Consider the following 25,000-nt stretch of genomic DNA (forward strand, 5'->3'; position numbering starts at 1 on the left):
TAATGCCAACATATGTATTCAATGTCTTTTTTTTTATTTATAATTTTATGGTGTTCATAAATTACATTTTATGAAAATATTATAAATTTTAATTCTCATTATGGTGAGTATCTTATATAAGAAAATATTGTCGTAGAGATTTTTCGATACACTTATGTTTCTGTATATTTTTTTATGTGCCACTAATTCATTACAATATATTTAGGTATGAACATTTCAATACACTGAGTTAGTATAATATGTTTAGGTACGGACATTTAGGTACACTAGTTTAGTATAATATATTTAGGTACCGGCATTTTGGTACACTAGTTTAGTATCATATAGTTAGGTACATAATTTTCGGTACACTTATGTTTTTGCATATTTTCTTATGTGCCATTAATTCACTAAAATATATTTAGGTACGGACATTTTCGTACACTAAATTAGTAAAATATATTGTGACATCCCGTCCCGAAGATATCAAAACGTACGTGTGAAAAGACACTTTTACCCCTAGTTCGTTCTCTTTACGTTATTGGTTGTTTTGTGTGATGTTGGCATGTGTTGGGCCACACACACACACTGTCACTCTCCCTAACCCTCTGTCCCTTTCCCTGTCTCTCTCTCCCGAGTCCCCTCTCCTCCCATTTCCCTTGAAAACATACGGACACACACCCAAAATCCCTTAAACCTTTACAGATCGAGGGAACCAAGACCATAGTCGAGCTCGTGAGGCTGGGAGGAGTCCAGTCGTACCATTTTCAAGTAAGGTTATCACCGTTTTCACGTCGATTTCACGAAGTCAGTTTTGGGGTACTATTCATGCAAGCGTAATTTCTCACGTTTTAAGGAAAATGAAGCTCGTAGGTAGCTTGGTGAGGTCCCAAGGAGTCTCGGAGTAGTTCGTTTGAAGAAATTGGACGTCGGGATCGCCGTGTTCGAAGTTGGCCGGATTTGGAGTTTGGTGACAGGTGAGATCTCGTGGTTTTTAATTCCTAAAAGTGGTATATTTATGTTCTCCTAGGTCTAAGCTTCATTTTGGTGCAAAAATTATGGAATTTGGTTGAAAAATGGACGAGATATCAAAGTTAGAAGTTTTTCCAGTTTTCCGACGCCGGCGCCGACGCCGGAGAAGGAGACGAAATATTCCTGATGCCGTTAACGGAATCCGTTAGAACTAACGGAATATTCCTTACGGCGTCAGTTGACGCCGTCAGCGTGCCAGGCACGTGCCTGCTCGTGGCCGGCGCGTGGGGGCGCGTGCGGCGGTGAAAATTTTTTCTAAAAATTTGGGTGTGATCCTGAGGTTGTGTAGAGCACGTTGGTATATTCATTTGTCCAATTTGATCAATGTATGAGAAGTTATTACGAGAAGTTGGTTATGTACTTTAAAATTAACGTTTTTATAGTTGTTTCGCATATAGGTGATACGTATCCCGAGGACGAGCGTGGTCACTCGAGACAGGGGGGCTACGACCCTTCCACTTACCAGTGAGTGGGCTTTTGGTTTTCCGTATATACCTATATACTATATTTTTCCCAGAAATTGATTTAAATGCTTATTAGTTATATGCCATGCATTACATTATTGTTATTCATACATCGTTGGTTATGTTAATAGTTGCATATATATAAACATATGCATGTTTGGGTGCTGTGAACGCACAGGTAAGTGCCAGGTAAGTGTTATTTATATTTACGTTCAGTAGTGGTTTGAGATACTTAGAGAGCTCATAACCTGCACCCCCGGTGTTAGTGCTCCCGCCCAGAGTAGGGCACAGTCCTTCACGTGATGTTCACCTCCCGCACCACACGCTCAGCTTGGATCCAAGTTAGGTGCACAGTCCTGTCGTATAGACCACTTTAGGTGGTTCCGACTCGTAGGTGACCCGCGATTATTCACACAGCCTTCACGTGATCGTAGCACTTGAGCGTATATATATGTTACACCCAGGCCTGTCGTACAGACCACTTTAGGTGGTTCCGACTCGTGGGCAGGTTCAGTTATTGAGTTTGAGATTTGAGCTCTATATGCAGCCGTACAGGTCACGTTAGGTGACTCCGGCTGCCAGATTATATGTTATTGTTACGATTTATACCTGAGCACTTGCATTTCATTCTGAGGTTTTGACATGGCATGTTCTTGAGCATGATTGGCATATCTATTTACATACGTACATATGTTTATTTTCTGGGAAGTATACAGGTTTTACGGCGAGGGGTTAGAATGTATTTTACTAAATGGTTTTAGAAAAGCTTTGTTTTTGCCCACTCACGCTTTTATTTTGCGCCCCTCCAGGTTCTAGTAGTCTAGCAGGTTCGGTGGTTTCCCAGAGGGCTTTCCCGGCATTTCTGACAGACACTCACCAGCGTAGGGTCACCTTCGGGTGTACTGTTGTCGCATCATTTTCTTTTGGACTGCTGTAGACTTATTGCTCTGAACTTAGCGTCTCACTTACGCTAGCACTTGTTTTAATACTTTGTATGCTGGTTTTTAATTATTCGTACTTTTTATATCACTATTTTATTAGCTTCCGCACGTGCACATGGCTACGTCACCTCCGCGTGGCGGCCAGCACGCCCTGATCTCGGTCGGGGTGTGTCATATATTATGATACAGACGTTTAGGTATACTAATTAGAAGAAGTTAAATAAAATTAATGAATTAAAATGTGTATAATAATAAATTTAAAATTTAATGTAATGACATTAAATAAGATATCTATGAAATATTAAAACAAAAATATAATACGAATTTGAATTAAGTACACATTAAGGGACTAAAATCAATATCCAATCTAACACAAAGTTTTTATTAAATTTTAATCTTCTTAAAGGATTAAAATTTAAAAACCCCTAATAAATATTGCCCCAAACTTTTAGGAGATATACGTAACATTTCACATCGCCCAGGGGAGTGGATCATGTAAGCCTTATATGTATATTCCCATCTCTACCTAGCACGAGGCCTTTTAGGAGCTCACTGGCTTCGGGTTCCATGGGAACTCTGAAGTTAAGTGAGTAGCGCGAGAGCACTCTCATGATGGGTGACCCACTGAGAAGTTATGCTCGCTTGAGTTCCCAAAAACAAAATCGAGAGGGCGTGGTCGGGGTCCAAAGTGGACAATATCGTGCTACGGTGGAGTCGAGTCCGAAATATGATGGGGGCCCGAGCCGGGATGTGACATATATCTCCGTCGTAGTCATAACAAATTCTAACATGTTTTATTTTAGTTTAAAAATAAGCTTTTTTTTTTTTTTTTTTTTTGGTTCTAGAGTAAAATCAAGATGCTCGTGTAGCCTCCTCTGTTCATTCGATTCCTTTCCAAGTAGAAAATGGTAGCAAACTGTAAAGCGTTATTTTTTTTCCTTTTACAGTTTGATATTCTAATTACTATAATTAACATAAAAGAGAAATCAAACTTAGGTGGAAGATAGATAACAGACTACTCCAATCGTCTACGCAACCTACAATATTCCTCGGTTCATTTAGTTCAATATATTTTTGTATTTATCAGTGAACATTTTAATTTTTGAAATAAATCCTAAAAAAAATTTCTTCACTGCCAAAAAAGAAAAAGGCACGCATCTTACCTTTTTATCACCTCCCATCCCCTTTGATAACGAATGTTTGGGAGCACCATGCCTATTGACCATGTGTTTCTTTCTCCTAAATAATAGACAAAGCTTAGAAAATGAGCCAAGACAACGATAAGAGACAAACGAGTGCTAAATTTTTTATTCAAAAATCTTTGAGGGTTTAGCAATTTCTTTGCCAAAATTATATTTGTGGTCTCTAATCCCTTAATTATGGAACAAATTTCGTGGTGTTACAGTACTTTGAATTTTGTTATAGCATTATTAACAACTCTAACTAGGTCTTGAGTAAAAAATTTAGGTCTAAAAGGATTATGATTCAATTATGTTAATGTAGTTTATATATATTAGTAGAACGATAACGTTATTCAGCTATACAGTTAGTTGTCAAGCAAAGTGGAGTCAGTGGGAACCAAATCCCCACCATGGTACACATGCATGATGTTTTCCGCACCAATATGTAATTTATATTTAAAAGCCTAAAATGTTAATTTTTTTTATTACATTATCATAGATCAAAATAAAATTTAATACCATGAATTTATGGGACCTGGATCCTCTTTGAGGCAAACCCTCGGGATCCTGTTGAGCGAGAAACACAGACCATTGAATTTCGATCCAACGGCTACAATTATTATAAATTTAAAAGGGACCTCCTGTTTGTAGTCGTTGAATCGAAATCCAACGGTCCGTGTTTCTCGCTCAGCAGGATCACGAGGGTTTGTCTTGGAGAGGATCCAGGTCCGAATTTATGACATTTTTTTAACTTTGCATGTCAATTTTTTCGAGTTGGTGACGAATTGCGCTCCAGCGGCCAAATTCTTTTGGGTTCGCAAGAAATTCATCTTGAAATTGGCTCGGAGCGGCTGCAATCTTGAAAAGGAGAAGTCGTTTTTTGTTCAAGGCTTAGGGCGAGGGAGAAGATAAAGTCGACACTGTAACGTTTTATTTAACATCATTTCTTTTTTTCTTTTCTTTATCTATCAAAATAAAAAATAAAATTATTAATAGAAAAATACTAAATAATAAGACTCCTAATAGTACTAGGACAATTTGGAACACTTATTATTATTAAGATACTTTAATGTTTTCAATTGACATATTCATGTCGTTTCCAAATCAGAGTTCTTTGTTTTTGACGAAGCCAAATTCACCGCTTTGGTTCTCCATTTTTGCTTTTCATCTTAAACCTTGGCATAGATCTAAGCTACAAGCTCCTTATAACGATTCAATGAAAAAGGCCAGTCAAAAAAATGATTCTTGTTTTTAACAATTTTTGAAATACAAGCTCTTGAATCCGTGCTTCATAGTAGTCAACTAACTAAATCAAGTGAAATTGTAATTTTTTTGTGTGTATATATATATATATATATATCTCTCAAATTACTCTAATTTGTGATGTCGAAAATTCTACCATAAAAATGAAAACTTGTTCATTTGAAACAAAAATTCAAACTTGAATGCAATAAATTACACACTAGTGTTGTCAGTCAAACTAACTCACATCTTTTCGTGTCCAAATTTAAAAAAGAGGAAAAAAAACTCATCGCTCAAAAAACCGATTCCCGGTTTTCCAGAACAAACACAAGATAGAGAGACAGTGACACACCCACTCTCACTCACAGCACTCTCTCTCTCTCTCTCTCTCTCTCTCTCTCTTCTGTGCCCACACATTGCAGCTGTCTCCAGCCTATTTCCCTCCCAATTCCCATTCCTACCTTTATATAACCCCTCTCCTGCCTCCCCCTCTCTCCAATTGTCCTCCACCCCCCAACAATGCCGCTCTCTAATCTCGCCTCCCTCCTCCTCCGCCTCCTCCTGCTCACGATCGCCACAATCTTCTCCCGCGCCAATGCCGCAGCCACTCCCTCTGTCCAAACCCTAAACACCCACGAGCTCTTCAACCCCAAGCTCCCTCCCCGCACCCTCTCTTCCAATAAGAAATTCGAGGGCTCCTCCAACCTCGTCGACCTCCGCTACCACATGGGCCCCGTCCTTTCCTCCTCCCCCATCAACATCTACCTCATCTGGTACGGCAAGTGGGCCCCGCCCCAAAAGCTCCTCATCACCGACTTCATCCACTCCATCTCCGCCGCTCCCTCCGCATCCCCCTCCGTCGCCGAGTGGTGGCGCACTGTCTCCCTGTACACCGACCAGACCGGCGCCAACGTCTCACGCTCCGTCGTCGTCGCCGGCCAGTACTCCGACATGAAGTACTCCCACGGGAATCACCTTACCCGCCTCTCCGTCCAGCAGGTCATCGCCTCCGCCGTCCGATCCGCCCCCTTCCCAGTCGATCACAAGCACGGCGTCTACCTAATCCTCACTTCCGAGGACGTCACCGTTCAGGACTTCTGTCGAGCCGTTTGTGGGTTCCATTATTTCACCTTTCCCTCCATGGTGGGCCACACTCTGCCATACGCCTGGATCGGAAACTCTGGCAAGCAGTGCCCGGAAGTCTGCGCCTACCCGTTCGCTATCCCCCGGTACATGGGTGGCGGCGGGCCCGGGGCGCTGTCCCCACCCAACAGGGACGTGGGCGTGGACGGGATGATCAGCGTGATTGGGCACGAGCTCGCTGAGCTTGCGTCCAACCCGCTGGTGAATGCGTGGTACGCTGGGGAGGATCCGACGGCGCCGACGGAGATTGGGGACTTGTGCGAAGGGTTGTACGGGAGCGGTGGCGGGGGCGGGTACATTGGGCAGGTGATGAGGGACAGGGAAGGGAGGACGTTCAATGTGAACGGAAGCAAAGGGAGGAAGTTTTTGTTGCAGTGGATTTGGAGCCCTGTTTTGAAGGCCTGCGCTGGGCCTAATGCTTTGGACTAGATTAAATTTAAAAGAAAAATGATAGAAATTTGTATTATTTTGTTATAGGAGGGATAGTTGGAGGCAGAGAGTATCTGGGTGGCGGTGGTGGTAGCTGCGCCGGTGGCGGCGGAGGAGGATAAAGTAAGCTCTGCTTGAGCTTATAGTAATTTTCTTGATTTTTCTTTTTTATTTTGGTGGGTTTTAGTTAGGTTATTTAGATATCAATTTTTATACTACATGTTCATATGTTTATTTCTTTTTTCTCCATTTGAAGGAAATTTGCATTGGCAATTTTTTGGTAAAGTTTGCATTGGCAGTTTTGTTCAATTTTTTTTTTTTTACAAACAATATTATCAACCTCAAGTAAATGGATGAGTTTTAGCCTCATAATAAGTTAGCAATAATGTAGTTCAAATTCATTGTTGACGAGAATCAAACATAAAACTTTTCACTCATAAGTGAAGATGAATATCACTAGATTAGTACTAAGGGACTGGTACTTTCACGCAAAGTTAAAAATTCACATATTATAAAATATGCTGATACGTATTTTTGGGTTTTATAAAAATGGATAAAAGTGGATGCCAATGTCATTATCATCACTAACAACTTGGACAAAGAGGTAGGTATTTTGAACTGTGGAATTCACTATTTAGCTGTCGAATTTAGAAGCTTGTGAAAGTGAATAAAGTGTAGCATTTATTTAAGTATTTTACTTAAATTTTGATACACAGAAGTTAGAGAGTCAAAAATGTCATATTTCACAGTCGTCATCATCGTCATGCTTTGAACATAACTTGGAGAGCCAAAAATATCATATTTCACGCTACTATTGGAATTTCAGGTCATCATTTGAAGTGGGTTCTTGTGTTTTTACTCAATACAAAATTAAAGAAAAAATTTAAAAATAAAATTAAGATTAAATAATCATAAAGTATTTGTTGAACATAAGTTCAAAAGTTTGATTTCATAATCTTAATTGTTTGTCATGGAGTGGACGTAATCTTGTATTATGCAACTAATCACCATCGCCGCCTACCTTACAATCATTTTGGTAATGTGATTTGATGCTCTTTCCCTTCACTCTTTAAACAAAATGCTTCGCTTCATGCATGAAAGGAGTTATTTATGTTGACTGTATATCAACTTTCATATTGAAAATTGATCTTTGTTAAGCTTAAATTGGGCATGTTTACTTCCACGAAATAAATAGAAATTATTTTGATTCTTGAGTTCTTTGCGTTTACTAAAATATACGTAAGGGAATCATTTCACTTTTTAACTTTCTACTATATTTACTTCCACATAAAAAAGCGGACAAGTTCCCTTGAAATCCATAATCAAATACCTAAAAATAAAAAATCATATCAATCAAGGAAGACTAATTGATCTGATTTTTTTTTTCTTACTTCTCGTATCTTTAGTTCTCTAATGCCTTCATTTTCCCAATTCTATTAAGTAAACATGCCCTTTATCTAAAGTGCGGGAAGGGAAATTCAACCTCACGAGCACATCTATCCCTACACAATGCGATAAAAATTCAGAGTCTGGTCCATCAAATGTTAGCTTGATCACATGCCACAAGAGGACTTGGTACGATCAGAAGTAAAATCACTGAATATACTTGTTACGTCAGATTTCCAACATACAACTTTATATGCAATTAGTTTTAAATGAAATTCTCAACCATAGCATATATTATCCATGTGGCATGTCCAACGGTCCTAATGACTTAAAAGATCTTGAATCTCTTGGGCCTATTTATTATTGTTAATTAATTTATTATAATTTAACATGTATGCATTTCCAACCGTAATTTGCAGGTTAAGAGAAGTGCGTCGTGCAAGAGCCAAGCAATGTTTGATTCTGCAACCTCGCCATTGCCAAAACTTTATTTTAACCAAAAGGTTTTTATTTTTTAAAGATTTTGGAAAGGAGACCGCCATATAACTTCGTATTTATGATCAAAACCGTTCATATTATAAATCATGCTATAAAGATCGTCTCTGTATATACTCATTTAAAACTAAGGTCGTTTGGTCATCTAGCTGTATAAAAACAAATAAACGGAAATGGTAAAAACATTACTAACTATTTATGTATTAGTTACGATAAATTAACTAAACCACCTGAGTTTTAATTTATTTTTAATAAATACGATATTACAGAATGATTCATAATATGAATGTTTCTAATCATCAGCACAAAATTCTATAATTCAAACATGAAAAATTTTAAAGGAAAACTAATGAAAATGATTTGAAAACTTTGAGTTTTAACGATAATGATAAAATAAACGGTAAAGTGAATAGTGACAAGATTGACCTTTTAGTGTAAAAATATGATTTTTCGTTAAAATAAACAGTACCGATAGCTTTTCGTTAAAGTTCTTAAATTTTAAATGTTCTTACTTATCTTCGAGTATTATTGAATGAACGGATATTGGCATATTTAGGCATTTTGTAGTCAAATTGTGCGGTACTTGGTGGAAACTTGGACAATAGGCCACACCCATGACCCAAAATCCCGACTTTAATGGCACATTTGTGATCTACAGCTAATATTGGGGACCACACAAAAGTACACATTTATTATTATATACAAAAGAGGGCCTTGGGCCTTGCAATTTTACTAAGTCTCTTTGGAGTGGCTGCTTGCAAAATAAAAAATAAAGAAAGATTTAGATTTAATTATACCAAAATATGACCACGGTGGGTCCAAAAAGTCCAAAACCAAACTCTGCTGCGGATGGCGGTGGTAAACCATTGACTCTTTTTTACCCTTTCCACTGACAATAAAATTTGAGGATGTGCTATCTACGCGTACGTTTTTAATTTTTACATATTTTTTTAAATTTTAATCATTAACTTAAATGAATTAAAAATAATTAATAAACGAAAATTATTAAAGATGGGTAAGTGATAAAAAGATCGGGTAAAAATAAAATGCACTTCTTTAAAACTTTGTTTTCCTAGAGTTGCAAGCTGATACACATGATAAGATAAATCTGATTTTTTATTATCTTATTATATTTGACATGTCAGAGTTGCTGCTTAATTATTTGCTCCAGTTGATTTCATGCTGAAATTTATGAATATTCCTGGAAATGTTTGTGGTTTGTTCATTCGAGGTCCAATTTTTTAAGTAGAGTGCTATTCACACACCTTTTTTACTTTTAACGTACTTTTGTTAATTTTTGTTCATTGATCTTCTTCAATTCTTTCGATCCGACGGTCGAAAATTGAGAGAAATATGTGAGAGGTAAAAGTTGGTGTGTGAATAGCACCACCATTTTTGAATGCTAATTATGGTATTGGGATCATGAATTTCCCTTGGGGATCAAATAGAGTCACTCAGATCATGGTTCAAATACATTTGGGACATGATTTTCAAAGGGTCGAAGTTTGTAATCTCTCAACAAAATGTTTTTATCTAATAGATCATTTTGGCTAGAAAGCGAGTTAGAAATTATGTGTTTTTGTCTTCTCATTGCCCATGCGTGCATGAAAATTTCCTATTCATCTTACATATTAGCTCATAATATATCAAACGATCAGATCTTGTGAACAAATGCATAAGCAACTTACGATATCAAATTTTTTAGTTTATGATAATTTATACTTAAATTTGTTCATATTTTACAACCCCTTGAATGATTGTCACTTAAAAGTTGGGTCCAACTTTTGTCGCAGTAAATAGTTCGATGTTGCGCATGTGAACTACCTCAAATATCGATTATGTAATGATTTTTTTTTCTTTTCTCACTGTTTTGTCAATGATATTTGTGAAATATCTAACGCTCGCACCCCACCAGAGAGTCCACTCTCCCCCGCCCCCCAAAAGCAAAGGTCCCAGCAGAGAGACGCTTAATTCAATCTAGCTAAAAAGATGGTGGAGCTTAATTTCTGCTGTCTGCTGGTGTAATCAATGAAATTCACATAAAAACATTCTTAAGCGGCCCCTCCATGGGACCCTGTATTCTTTTCCTTGCTCAATTTTATATGACCTTTTCAAACGCTAAATCTTTTGATGATCATGTGATGAGAAAAATAAACATATTACTATTGCATGCAAGTTATTTTTTAGAGAAGGTATGCTTAAGTTTTGATAAACTTTTTATGCTAAATATGGTTCATCAACAACATTATAGATATTATAGTCAACTTAACCATCAATAATTAGGTGTAAGATTTTAACAAAAAAAGTCTCGGTGATATTAAAAGTAAATACCTCATCTATATTTTGAATGTAAAACCTATTTCTCCTACAAATTTGTGAAATATAACAATAATTTTAGAAATATTTCCAAGAATAGTAAAAGGAAAGGGTGAATTATTTCCCTAATGAATTATGATCATCAAGTTGTTGCACCATACATGCATTTTATTTTTTTTATTTTTCATAATTGTTAATTAACCCATCAATTTTATCAATTGATTATCAAGTGCACAGAAATATATAACTCCTTTCATTACGTAGATAAAAAACTCAGATGGTAGAAGATTACTGTAAAATAAATAAATATGAAAAATACCAAAGATTTATCAAATTAAAGAAAAGAAAGTTCGAGTTAAAACACTTTTTGACTTTCGAGCGAGCATGAGATAAGCACGCATACGAGCCTGGAATTTTCAGGAACAATATTTTCCCCTGAATTTAAATGATAATTATCTCTTCACTTTTTCAATAAAATCCCAATCTCTAGAAGGATGTTGAATGTTTTGTGTACGTGGTGCAACTACAATACATGCATGGAAAAATATTGCCACCTCCACAGTCTCGAATCACCAGGATATCTATTATCTGTGCGAACGAATACGGCATGCATCACACATGTCCCTTCTTCCAAGCAGTATAAAAGGAAGCAGTTAGTTCTAGCAGCCGCTAGCTCTCTCAGTACATCTCACAGCAAGAAGCAACAATGGCAGATACAACCACAGCGGGAGGTCTCAAGGCCAGCTGCAACGACCGGTGCGGCTGCCCTAATCCGTGCCCCGGTGGCTCCTCTTGCAAGTAAGTAACTGCTTAAGAAATTGCATATCTGATATGTTGTAAGACCTTCAGATAGTTGGTATGTTAAATTACCAGACTTTTGGATATTATATTTGGTTATGAAAATATCGTATTTGGTTAGCAGATTCCACATCAATTGAGATATACTATGTTTTTAGATTCCATTTGGAATTAAACAAAATGTTCTGCCATAGTTTTCGAAATAATTTCATCGATCTGATGATTATGATTTGCAATTTGACGCATCTAACTCTTTGTTACGTACTTATATGTATTTCCAGGTGCGCAACCACCTCCGACCCCACGAGCGGGGGCGACCACATGACATGCTCCTGTGGCGAGCACTGCAGCTGCAACCCATGCACTTGCGCCAAGAGCGCAGCCACGGCTGGCAAGGCCAAATGCACATGTGGCGCGGGCTGCGCATGCGTCTCTTGTGCAGCCTAATGGTTCAGACTCGGGAACCCCCAAGTATCTAAGAAGAAGGTGTAATTAGCTTTAGACAGCTTAAGTTAAGTTCCATCGCGGTTGACGGATAGTGTCGTGTAATCAAGTAGTTATAAACCCTACTGACTTTATGGAGTTTTGGAATGGTAGAATAAGTAAATAAAGTGTGTTGTAAGTGTTTTATGTTTCCCCTCTTTGTTCCTCCTTAGATGATTATTCCTCCTCACAATTTCAGTTATCGATATTATTGATGCTGAAATCCCACCAAAGCAATGGGGTTCGATCTCCTTTGGAAGATTACAATAACTCTGAGAATCGAGAGACATAAATAAACAAACGGAAGTATTTATAAGGCGATAAAAGGATTTGCGGAAATCATTATCCTTTCAATTAGTCCAAACTGGACAGTCAGTAAAAATTTAGCACAAGAATTTAATCTTACAAGGCTGAAAGAGTTACAAGTTAAAGCCATCTCCAATCTGATAAGTTAATGTTCCTTCTTTCCACACTTGATTTTCCAGGTATCTCTCGTAGTAGCTAACTTCCCCATTAGTCTTCACAGACAATGCCGAGGTGCTTCGAGTGCCATAGTGTCCCTAAATATGCAAAACAAAGCATTTGAGAGGTTCTGTTGAAACACATACAAAAGCTGCATGGGGAGATAGATAAATGGATTTACCAACTGAGGGGCTTTCTCCACAAATATGGAGCTGAGATGGTGCTCCAGTTCCGGAGGATATATGTGAGGCAGGAGGCTTTCGTCCTCGACTTTAACCGTGTTCGTCATTAGTTTCTCAACCATTAATTTTATCGGAAGATCGTCGCCGCTGGATTCCATAAGTATCTCTCTGAAACTATCGCCTAGCAGTTGAGCCTGCAAAAGAGGAAGCCGAATCAAAACGATACGCGAGATAACTCGGAAGTCTGTAGCCCGGGGATCGAAAGTTAAACAAAAATATAGAGATGGAAACACAATTGGGAGTGCAGTTTAAACGATGCAGGACCACTCGGGGTCCGTTGTGTTGGATGCTGTCGTTCTAATATGGTAGCGGAGTCGGGTTCCAGGTTCCGATCCGAGGACCGATATTTTACTATTTCAAAGCAAACAAGGTGGAACAAGAAGCTTTCTCACCTTAGGCCAAGGAGAATCTAGTTGTGCATTTGACAAGACATGGATCCCGGGAGAGACCTCAGTGACAAAATTCCTGTCCTCCTTCGGTCTGTTGGTTACATAAACCATGGTCCTAGAACAAAGATCGGCCAATATCAGGTTAAACCCGTTGTATTGATCCGCCTCCTCCACAACTTCATCGGCGAACTCCATGGGACTTTTCTTGCTCTGCAATCACAAAAAGATGCGACAATTATCCGAGGAAATTTCTCAGCTTGTCTCTAATAAAAGGAATTAGTCTGATGAAACATTAAAGTTTAGAGTTTAGATTGGAAATCACTATGCTTAGAAGAAAAAGGAATAGCAATAAACCAAGAAATATTGATTGATTGTTGAATTCACTAGAGAAAATCAGACACAGAATCAACAACAACAGAGCCTTATCCCGTTAAGTGGGGTCAGCTATACGAATCTTATTGCTCTTAGTTTTGCACCAAGTCTTCCGTTACTTCCATACAGAGAACCAACATAAAAATAAGAAGAGAACATTATTACCAACGAAATTTCCTTTTCGATATTATCTGAAGAATTGGCTGGCAATTGAATCACATGTCAGAGTTGAAGCTCTCTGTAGTACATTGCAGTAAAATCATTCACCCTACTCAAACAATAACATCAATAAGAACCTAAAAGTTAACTAACCACGTAAACACAAATTGGTAGAGTAACTTTCTTCACTGCCAATCTAGAAGGTTGGGGGGATGGAGCCTGCTCCATAACTTCATATAAGTTAATAAGTTTTCACCTACACCTTAAATCTTGAACCTTTATAGTTTGTTTTCTGGTTTGCCGAAAATATGATACTTAAATCTGAAAACGAATCAATTTTTAACCAATCCGACACTAGAATCCTAAGTTTAAGCTCTAAATGGCTGCGTTCTTTAAATCCGGCCGGGAGAATAAATGGTGTATCACAAGCTCATTGGACCCCTATACTTCAATGTTCCACCAAATTTCCCATCTATTATCTCCCTGCACATGGGAATTCAGCTTGCAATCCATTACACTAACTAAAGTACCCAAAATCCCATCAATATATGCAAACAAAACTTCTTGCCAACAGCTGATAGAGAAAATCAAACAAGCAGATAGAGTGGGTGAAGCAAAACATATGAAATCAAACAGGATAATCACCTCCAAGAATCGAACCGGAAGGTCCCCTCTGCTTTTAGCTTGAGCAAGCTTCTGAACTTCTCTAACATTTGTTATAAAAGCCACCTTACCATCTCTGGTGCAAGCCAGCCATGTCCCACCTGCCAATCCATCTCTTCCCCCTAAGATCTCCCCTCCTTCCCACCATGCCAGAGGCTCTGTTGGCCTCCAAAAACCAAAACCAAAGCAACACCCACTTGAAATTTTAGCTCATTAACTCCATCGAACCAAATCAAATTCAAACAGGAAATATAAAATTAACAACAACCCATAAAATCAAATGAAATTCAAGCAGAAAAATAAAATTCAGAACAACCCAAAAGAGCCATCCAAAAACCAAAACAAACCCACTTATAGTTTTAGCTCACCAACCCCATTGAATAAAATCAAATTCAATCAGAAAACAGAAAATTAAGAACAACCCAAAAATCAAAACAACCCCCTTGCAGTTTTAGCTGACTAATCCATTGGATAAACTGATTTCAAATTCAATCAGAAACATAAAATTAAAAGCAACCCAGAAGAGCCATCCAAAAACCAAAACAAACCCACTTGTAGTTTTAGCTCACTAACCCCATTGAATAAAATCAAATTCAATCAGAAAACAGAAAATTAAGAACAAACCCCAGAATCAAAACAACCCCACTTGCAGTTTTAGCTCACTAATCCATTGGATAAATTGATTTCAAATTCAATCAGAAACATAAAATTAAAAGCAACCCAGAAGAGCCATCCAAACAAAACCAATTAACCAAAAAACCCACTTTTACTTTTAGCTTAGTCTCCCGATTGAATCAGATCTATCATCAAATTTCAATCAGAAAATAGAAAATTAAGAACAACCCAGAATTGCCACACTCACCTGCTGTGAAACTCGTCCCTGTTGAGCAGCAGAAGGAACGGGTAAACTGGGTGATTTTGCCACACGAACGCAGCTATACACATTTTGTAGCCTTTTTTTTTTTTCCCCCCACAATTTTTACTTCGTTTTTGCAGAGTTTTGGTTCCTCAACGCTTACAATCTACAACGATTCTGCGTTGAAGGACGGTCCATCGTGATCTCTCACTTCTCTCTCCACGTCGTGAGTTGGCCCCACTGAAACGTGGGTCAATAGCTGCCTTCTTGGGGGTAAAGCTTTGCACTTTTTCAGGATTTTACGTGGGATTGGCGGTAAGGTTTTGATTCCAAAAGAGGAAACTTTTTTCGCTGCGGAGGATTTTGTGTCACATATTCAAAAGAGATGCTAAATTATTTAAATCAGTAATACGGTAATAAAAGACAGTATTAATATTTTCCAACCAAGAAGTCAAATCTGATGTGGCATGACATGGATTGACATCTCTCATTCTTGCTGCCAAATTTGACAGCACCTTCAGATTTTTTTAATTAATTATTAAATTCGTTTTATTAATTTTTTATTAGTTTAAAACATTATCCTTTTGTTTCTTTTCATTCCCAATGCAAAGAAAGTACATGAATTATTATTTTATATTTAAAATTTGACATATTGGTTGGAGAGTAAAAGTTTAAAATATGTCAAAGGGCCATGGAAGCCTTTAAATTTAAATTTTAAGTTTCAAATTTGATATCTTCTTTGGAGATGGTCTGAAGCATACATTAAATGTCTGTCTGATTCATGTTCTAACAAGACCCAAAGAAGCAATGCTTCATTTTACAATGATAAGATGAAATTTACATGCATTTTGGATCCTCTATTTGTGTTTTTAGTACATATTAACTCAAGGCCACGACGTTAAACAAGAATAAATGTCGAGAACAAAAGTGGAACATGTAGAACAAGAAGGGGAGATAAATGTCATAACCAATGAAAACTGTGAGATTCTAGTTTGACATTAAATGACAACCGAAAACATAATCAACATGCAAGTTAGATTCTTGTTAATATAACGATAGTCACGCTCACTTGAGTCTTTAAAAATAGCCTGTCACTTGAGTATCTGGAAATAGTGAAGATTGGTAAGCTCATTTGAATCCCCTATCGTCTCCCAATTACAATCTTACAACTCATTTCAGGTTTCATTTTTAAAATTTACGCAAAATTTAATTACTTTGAGTCAATTAAGTAAAAAAAAATTTCTTTACTACTCTTCCACGAGGATGCGGTATAAATATTTTTGGAGCGACAATAATAACGAAACTATTCGTACTTGTAAAACAACCTATTTATGTTTTATAATCCGCTCTTAACTGTTTTGTCAGATCAGTCGACATTAAAACACGTTGTGGTACCTCGCCTCACAAAGCTCTTGTCTCTTCCGTCTGCAATTCCGCCACGTCGACGGTCGAAGGTACACAAAAAGACAAAAACCCAGTCAGTTCTCAGAACCGGGAGGTTCCCCTCTGACACGGCTCCCATTCCAGGCATCTCCCGCAACACGTGTCGATTCACCACGCGAAGGCAGTGTAAATCACGTGATTCGCATGCACCTTCCGTCGCCAAAAGTCATAATTTCCCACATAAATAAAGTAAAAAAAGATAAATATAATTAATTTTTTTAAAAATAAGACGCTGTTTGTTGTCTGCCTAGAGAGAGAGGAGGAGAGGAGAGAGAGAGAGAGAGAGAGAGAGAGAGAGAGAGAGAGAGGGCACCAAAAATGGGTAAGGTAGTGGAGAGGAAGAAGAAGAAAGGACGGCCCTCTCTTTTGGATCTTCAAAAACGGACTCTCAGAGAGCAGCAGGAGCAATTGCAACAGCAGCAGAAGCGAAAGCCCAACCCTGCCCCTCATTCCAACCCTAATTACAGGACTTCCCCTGCCGACTCCGCCCGCGCTTCCCTCCGTCGATCCACCCGCCGCAACCCTGACCCCGACGGTAATTCAAACGACGAGGAGGAGGATGAAGACGAAGACGAAGACGCTTCGGCCGGGAAGCGCCGCGAGAAAAAACTCAAGCTGGTCCTCAAATTGCCCCCCAACAATCAGAAGTCGTCGGCCAATTCCGCGACTCGGAACTCCCACGGCGGCGGCTCCGAGTCCAATGACGACGACGACGGCGACTACAGAACCGACCGGAAGCGCAAGATCAATGCGATCGGCGATGGATCTGGTCTCACTCACTCTCAAAAGGTATTTCAATTTTGGGGCTTTGGGCGAAATGCCCAGATTTTCAATTGTCTTTTTAATTTTCGCGGGTTCGAAGCGCCAAAAAATATACCTCCTTTTTAACCCGGTATTTTTCTGTGGGTCTGGAAAACTATACGTTGACATTATTATTTCAAAATTCCTTGAATTTCGCACCTTTGAACTATGTTTTATTTCAGGTGTTTTTCTTCTAGAATCTTTAGTAAATAGGGTTGACCTGGTGGGTCTTTATTGAATTTCTGCAGAGCTGCATAAATTTCCCAAAAAGTTTTTAACTTTGATCATAATTGTCAGTGTTTTTCTTAGATTTTGTTGATTAGATTCATGTTTTATTTACTAACCCTTAATGATGATTTGACTGTCATATCTATCGGCTAAAGTTTAAATTTGTCTTTTGTCCTTTTTTTCCAATTTTATAATTTTTATTTCACAGCTTTGGCAAACTGTATTATTTGCCCCTTATGGGGTACTTTGAATCCCTTTTCACAGCCAACAATGGAAAATATAAATTTGCTGTTTTTGGGTTGCCAAATTTAATTTTTCACTTTTGCAGGGTGAGAAATCAATTCCTGCTGCAAACCCACCAAGCAGCCTCCAAGGTGTGCTTTTACTGGAAACAATTTTGATTTTTTTGGATTGGGATTTGGATTTTGGAAGCTGTGTTTTGTATATAATGGGGTTTTAATCATGTGCAGGAGGGGCTACAACGTTGGACCCTGGACCCTCTACCCCTTTGCCTGATAAAAAGTTGCTGCTGTTCGTTCTTGTCAGGCTCCAAAAGTGTGTTTTTGGGGTTTTCTGGATTTGTGCTATGCTTGCTTTGCTGCAGTAGCTTCTAGAACATCAGAGTTGGATGATGTTTGATTGTGTTTTTTCAATTTTTTTTCAGGAAGGACACGTACGGAGTGTTTTCTGAACCAGTGGACCCCAAAGAGGTTGGTTTATCTTGTGGTGACACATTAACCTCCAGGATTTGTGTAAAGATTTCTTTTTTGTTAACTTTTATTCTATGTTATGCAGCTTCCGGACTACCATGAAGTAATAGAGCACCCTATGGATTTCGGGACGGTGAAGAAGAAACTTACGAGTGGAGTGTACTCCAGTTTGGAACAGTTTGAGGTCAGCTTACACCGATATCATCTTCTTTTAGTCCTTCTTGCATCATCTGTTTGAGATCTCTATTATTTTATCCTGTACTGGTGTGATGTGTTTTGTATGCCAATTGAATAGGTTGATTATGAGAAGTCCTGATTTGGAATGAGGTTTCCTTGCAGTTATTTTAATAGCATGTTACCCACCTTATCAGAGTTTGTCGGCTGAAAATCCATCCTGCATGTCTTCTAGTGGTCATTTACATTTAATTGGTTAAGTGACCATTGGATTAGTTTTTCTTCTAGTAACCATTTTCATCGTGGCGTTACGAAGTACTTTGATCAGTTGTTAGTTAAACAATAAACACTATAAACTCTAGTCTATGTACGTTCTCGTTTCATTTTGGTTTTATTTTGAGCTGCGTACTTAGTCCAGTACGTACTTTTCTCTAACTTTCACAAAATTTGCACTTTGTTAAATGTCATTTGAGTAGGTCAATATACAATGCGCATTGGGAATTTGAGAGTATTAACTTCAACAGTTCATGTTTTTCCAGCTTAGAACCTTTTCAGTTTGGAGAGTTAATTACTAAAGATTCTATTCAGAAGTGAAGCATAATTGGATGGCTCAATCTTCACTTGTTAACATGATTGTACCTAATAAGAAAGATTCCACTGTATTGCTTTCCCTGAATCAAAAGATCAGTCTTCTGATGTATTTGTCGAAAATGCTCAGCTAGGAGTTTATGTGTAGATGCTCAGCTAGGACATTATCAAATATTCACACCTTGAAATTCGGGCCACCGACATGTTGCTTTTGTAGTTATCAACTGCATAATTCGCTCCTTATTTAGTTTAAGCAATAACAGTTTACCATGTTTGATTGTCATGCAATGTTTGCTTCATGTTGACCTTGTATGTTCCAAAAATCTATTTTTTGCTTTAAAATCATCTTCTTTAAAAAATTTTGGCTTTCTTTTGGTTCAGACTGTTGAAATTCTAGTATGTAGTATCTTCATGGAGTACATTGTAGCCAATTCTGTCTTGGACCGCTGAACATTAGCAATAGAATTTGGTGGTGCCATTGACGAAGGGATGATTATCTAATTTTTCATTTTTGCTGGAACATTGGCATATCAGAATTAAAAATCGATTTTATGATCTTGCAGGATGATATTTTCTTAATCTGCTCCAATGCAATGCAGTACAATGCCCCAGATACCATATATTTTCGACAGGTACAGTTAGATCCAGCTCCTTTCTTACTTTGTTTGAGGTTATCTGTTTGTTGTCTGAACTTTGATGACTACTTTCCAGGCACGCTCAATACAAGAGCTTGCGAAAAAGAATTTTGAAAATTTGAGGCAAGACAGTGATGATAATGAATCAGGACCAAAGGTCGTTAGAAGAGGTAGACCACCAACAAAAAATTTGCATAAAAAACTGGGCAGGCCTTCCTTGGACCGTGCTGGTTCAGAGTTCTCAAATGCCACTCTTGCTACTGGGGCTGAAAATGCCACATTGGATCATAAAAAAGGATCTCATCTTTCAGACAAGTCTGGTTTGACAGGTTCACGGAATAATGATGTTTATACTAATTGGTTGACGGATAACAAGTTTGAGAGGAATGATGACGTCGCAGGTTTGATATGCTTTTATGTGCATCAATTCTGGTATTACTTGTTCATTTAATAGGCTTGGTGGGTCATTGATTAATATTGATCTTAAATCTGCAATTATTTCAGGTTCCACGAAGGCTATTTCGAAGCTAGGGAAAAAACATTTTGTGTTTGATGAGAACAGGCGTAATACATATAATCAATCTCATCCTTCAGCCAGCGGACAAGAGTCATCTGTATTGACTACATTCGATGGAGAAAGGAAACAGCTAATGCCTGTACGTATACAACTTTATGCATTTCTCTGAGTTCATACTTTAGTTGGTGCCTGAATTTTGCCACAACTTGTATAAGAACTGTGTATATTGGTGTCTTAGATATGTTTTAGGGGTTATACTTATTTGCTAGTGGATGGTCATGACCCGTCTGGGGTGTTAATTTAAGTGGAAAACCCATACTAAAGGAAAAAGGATATTTAACTCTATATTACATACAATTAAACCATGCGGTGGGTTTGGATTTTTTTGCTGCCCTGTGAGAGATTTTCATTGCGGTGGTTTTACACACCCCAGCACATCCTGCTTCCTGCCTTTTGATGGATGATATTATGTGGTCTGCTGACTTGTCAGTTGTGTGGATTTTGATTTGTGTGGTCTGCTGACTTGTCTTTTGTGTGGATTTAAATTTGTGTGGTCTCTGACTTGTCTTTTGTATGGATTTAAATTTGTGTGGTTTGCTGACTTGTCTTTTATGTGAATCAGGTAGGGCTTCACTCGGACTATGGTTATGCAAGGAGCCTGGCTCGATTTGCTGCAAATCTTGGACCTGTTGCGTGGAACATTGCTGCAAAGAAGATTGAAAGGTCTTTACCCCCTGGGGTTAAGTTTGGCCCAGGTTGGATTGGAGAAAATGACGTTGCGCCAAATAGGCCACTGCAATTAGCCGCAGCCTCGCTAGGTCAGCCATCTTCATCAGAGCCCTTTCCCATTCGTCCAAATGCATCTTCTGCTGCAACATCATGCTCTGTTGAGTCTAATGGAGATAAATTGTCAGAGAAGCCATCGGGACATAACTCGTCAGAGAAGCCATCGGGACATAACTCATCAGAGAAGCATGTGCCTTCTATTCCTTCAGCAAATACAAGCAGTCCTCTTCCTCTGTCTGCTACTACCTCATCACCCCCCATTGTTGCTAATAAATCTCCTGAACCCCTCCCTGGAAAAGTAGAAACTGCTGAAGGATCAAACGCTCATACTGGGTTTAATATGCCGAGCAGCAATCTTGGTGTAATGAGACCGAGGCCTCCATTTCAGATGCATCAGAATTCCGTATTCCAACCTGGGATCAACGGATTTAACGGCACATACGGATTAAACATTCGTGCTCAGATGGGAAAGCCAGTTGGAGTGGCCAGGCCCGGTGGTTTTAACTTCCAGCCGTCTCAAATGCTCGACGCAGTCTCTAGGACTAACGCTAACTTCCATCCAGCTACTTCAAACAGCTTAACTTCAGAAGAAACTAAACTCTCCAAAACTCCAGGTATAATAAGCTCTTCCAGTTCATTTCCAAATTCAGTGAATGAGGCAACGGCAGCACGGACAATGGGGACTCTTCCTCGGCCATCTTGGCAAGGGTTGTCACAACAGCAGAAACCCAATTCAGCATTGACGCCACAACAAAAGCCCGACTCAGTTCCACCAGACCTGAATGTCAGGTTCCAGTCCCCAGGGTCCCCTAGTTCTAGCCGGGCTGATTCAGCGCAGCCGGATTTAGCATTGCAGCTGTGAGATTAATCCATTTTTTTCCTCCCCCATTACGATTCTCCTTCGATTAAGTTAACCAATAGAATGGTGAGTGATTCAAGTTGACGAGACCATAGGCGGTCTCTCTGCGTCGTCGAGCGCATCCCCACTCGACTGTAATGCAAAGGAGTAGATTGTTCTTGTACAGTATTAATGTATCCTAATGCTAATTGTTCGGGGGCAAAAGTAAAAGAAAAAGTTTGATTTGTGAGGTTAGAAAGAAACCATGATGTAGGCAGGGTTTAGGATGTTTGTCTGAAGAAGATGTACTGACTATTCTTAAACTTAGAAAATCCTTGTGTAATCCTGCAAGGAGTGTAATCTCCGCTGATAATATTGTTATTTCACACATTTGAAATTTTTGTTATTAGCCTGGAGAAATAAAGTTTGCTTGAGATTGTAAGCGGTGAAATTGTCCTGATGGTTAGGGGATTTTAGCTATAACTCACTGTTTCTCGGGTTTATGTAAATTACAGTAGAACATAGTTTGTATAAAAAAAAAGTTTGATTGAGATTATTCAATGATGTGTTTATAAGCGTCAGATTTGGAAGACATGATTGATTTTTGTTTTAATTGATGTTTTATTATATGTAATTGATGACACGTTATATGATTTATAAATTTAGTTTATCAAAATTGTTGAAAGCATTGCTTTTCATTTTATATTTTATTTATTTTTTATTAAGGGGTATAATTAATTTTTAATTTAAAAAAAATATCCAGTTATGAAAAATGGGATGATGAGACAATTTTTCTTAATGGGACAGTGATGATGGACAATTTTTCTTACCGTGGGCAGTGGGCACATTCTTATTTTTTAATGTATTACACAGTTACTTTTCAAAAAATTCTTTACCATCCGTGGTTGTTCTTTTTATCGGTTTGAAATTGAATATTTCATTTAAATTTTGAGGAATTTCGATTAACGTGCGGAAAAATTCTTTTATGTTACGTAGTATTTATAGAGTAGCATTAGATGATTTAAATTGATTTAAATTATTGCGTTAATATAGTATTTTGAATTCAAGTTATTCAATACTCGTAATATTTAATGATACGTAGCACCGAATTAAAACTCCTAAGTGCACCCCATTTATAATTGTGAATAAGCCTGCCATTAAAGTAAACTTAACACTTATTTAAGCTTGAAAAGACTCTTGCACCCCTGCAAGCAGTGCGCACATTGGTTGAAGAGGATCATAACAACAAAGTATTATTATTGCAAGCAATATTACAATAGCAGGAATCGAACTTGAGACGTTTAGTAAACTAATAAATACTTTTAACTAAGTTACAAACTCTTTGTCTTATGGTGTTAATGTGAAATTACAGGTAGAGGTTCGAGCTTTTGTTTCATTGTTATCCTTTTGTTACTTTGGATGGTATTATCCAAACACTAATTTTTACCTCTTACATATTTTCTCAATATCGTTCATCGAATCAAATAAATTAAAAAAAAATCAATAACTTAAATTAATAAAAATATGTGAAAAATAAAAACGGATACGTCAATAACATTATCCCTTCACCCTTACTTTTTTTAGTAGACGTGTGAACGATCTAGATAGTGTGGGTACACATTTTCTTCTAATGGAATTGTCTTCAGTTTTGGTCGTGACTCGTAAGTCGTATCCTTGTGAAATTGTCTTGTTACTTAAATGTCGGCCACAGGTTTGACATTGGGAACAAAATGTCTTGACCTGAGGCAGTGGATGACCCATGACCATGAGAGAGAGAGAGAGAGAGAGAGAGAGAGAGAGAGAGAGAGAGAGAGAGGGAGAGGTAGTGCTGTCTTTATGCTCTTGGAAGGGAGCTGGTCAACAATGGCACGATGTTTCTAACTCAATTGCTCAATCTAAACATAACAATTAATGGTGTGACAAGCAGCTGGCACCTTGGAGGCCATGTCGAGTCCCTTTACACACGCATTTGAATGATTGCGAGTGGTTAATATGTTGCAAACCCTTATTAAGATCACGTAATTTTTAAACGTGTAGACTAAATTTTCATTAATAATATAAAAAATTGGTCGGTTTTTCAATCTCTTTAGACTAAAATCAAAAGATGAGTAATCCTTTCTTTCCGGAAAAAGTTGTCTAAGTTAAATGGCTAACAAGATTTGGCTTCTATTTGGATCAATTCAAATATTCGGTGCCTAGTCAAATACTCAATTAGCTAATGTATTGACCCAACTTACATTTTGCAAACCCTTATCACCTTTATATTTGCCTGGAATTATTGTGCTTCAATGAAACAACAACACAAACTCTAGTTTTCAGGACCAACACTACACCATCCGTCACCCCCCAAAGACATTGTCAATGGGGTTGCAATGTGTCATCTAATCTAACTCCATTTACCATTTTTGTTCCAAAAATTACGGTGTTCTGTTGATGACCTCTTTGAAGGGTACTCTAATGGAGAAAATATCGATAAACACTTTTTTATTTTTAAAGAATCTGGTGCAGAATATGCACTTTCTAAGCATAATGATAAACGCAACTCACTTGAGAAACTCTTATTGAAATCCAAATGTTTCATAAAAAACAAAATATTATGTGTTTCTCTAAAAAACACTTTAAAACTCGAAAAGCATATATAACTTTTTTCTGTTAAATGTATCATAATTCTTTAAAAAAAAAAAAAAAAAAAAAAAAACAAAAACGCTTTAGTCATTCCCCCAATTCTTAACAAACACGAAGTCAACGTCAAGGAGCACAATTATAAATTTTTAGCAAAACTTTAATTAAATTTGGCTTACAAATTTCATTTTCAGGTGGCAAATTGGAAACGAATGACAAAACTTGTCTGGTTCCCACACTAATAAAATAATAATTTGAAGGTAGAAGAGAAAGACTTTCTTTTGCTCAGGACAACTTACTATCTAACAATAACAACGTAACCATCACAAAGAGATTCGGTAGTTAGGGACGAATTTTAGATTTCTATTCTGCACCACATGTTTTACGTTCATTTTTTAGCATTGGTGAATCATACGATGATAATCAAGGAAGGCTAAAATATTTTTGTGAGTTTTCCCGACTTTCGAAAGAATAAATTGCTGTGATGAAGCTTACGTCAAACCCTTTTAAAAAAAAAAAACTAATAAAAAGAGCTTGAAAACTTTGAGTTTTAATGATAACGACAAAATAAAGGGTAAAGTAAATAGTACCATAATTGATTTTTTAATGTAAAAATATAATTTTTT

The 25,000-nt window shown here is 37.7% G+C and overlaps 4 protein-coding genes across 5 annotated transcripts; 3 read left to right on the top strand and 1 right to left on the bottom strand.

Moving 5' to 3' along the window:
* Positions 1–5,234: 5,234 nt before the first annotated feature.
* Positions 5,235–6,720, top strand: LOC137725404 (protein EXORDIUM-like 5). The gene has a single exon (XM_068464070.1). It carries the CDS (start codon positions 5,359–5,361, stop codon positions 6,409–6,411), a length of 1,053 nt encoding a protein of 350 aa, XP_068320171.1. The 5' UTR covers positions 5,235–5,358; the 3' UTR covers positions 6,412–6,720.
* A 4,464-nt stretch (positions 6,721–11,184) lies between these two features.
* Positions 11,185–11,860, top strand: LOC137726214 (metallothionein-like protein 4B). The gene is made up of 2 exons (XM_068465100.1): positions 11,185–11,406; positions 11,688–11,860. The coding sequence occupies exons 1-2, from the start codon at positions 11,315–11,317 to the stop codon at positions 11,851–11,853; spliced, it is 258 nt and encodes an 85-aa protein (XP_068321201.1). The 5' UTR covers positions 11,185–11,314; the 3' UTR covers positions 11,854–11,860.
* A 300-nt stretch (positions 11,861–12,160) lies between these two features.
* Positions 12,161–15,318, bottom strand: LOC137726213 (uncharacterized). Its single transcript, XM_068465099.1, has 5 exons — positions 15,039–15,318; positions 14,159–14,342; positions 12,986–13,192; positions 12,533–12,727; positions 12,161–12,449 (listed from the first exon to the last, which is right to left on the bottom strand). The coding sequence occupies exons 1-5, from the start codon at positions 15,119–15,121 to the stop codon at positions 12,309–12,311; spliced, it is 810 nt and encodes a 269-aa protein (XP_068321200.1). The 5' UTR covers positions 15,122–15,318; the 3' UTR covers positions 12,161–12,308.
* Positions 15,319–16,722: 1,404 nt separating this feature from the next.
* On the top strand, positions 16,723–22,308 carry LOC137726483 (uncharacterized). 2 transcript variants are annotated; one of them, XM_068465420.1, is made up of 10 exons: positions 16,723–17,264; positions 17,833–17,878; positions 17,975–18,059; positions 18,169–18,214; positions 18,300–18,398; positions 19,540–19,608; positions 19,688–20,012; positions 20,116–20,267; positions 20,751–20,946; positions 21,043–22,308. In XM_068465420.1, the coding sequence occupies exons 1-10, from the start codon at positions 16,794–16,796 to the stop codon at positions 21,774–21,776; spliced, it is 2,223 nt and encodes a 740-aa protein (XP_068321521.1). In that variant the 5' UTR covers positions 16,723–16,793; the 3' UTR covers positions 21,777–22,308. The 2 variants fall into 2 exon arrangements, with proteins under 2 accessions (XP_068321521.1, XP_068321520.1); XM_068465419.1 differs by having other exon boundaries at positions 20,751–22,308.
* Positions 22,309–25,000: the final 2,692 nt, after the last annotated feature.

Source organism: Pyrus communis, chromosome 2 (assembly GCF_963583255.1).
Source record: "Pyrus communis chromosome 2, drPyrComm1.1, whole genome shotgun sequence".
NCBI lineage: Eukaryota > Viridiplantae > Streptophyta > Magnoliopsida > Rosales > Rosaceae > Pyrus > Pyrus communis.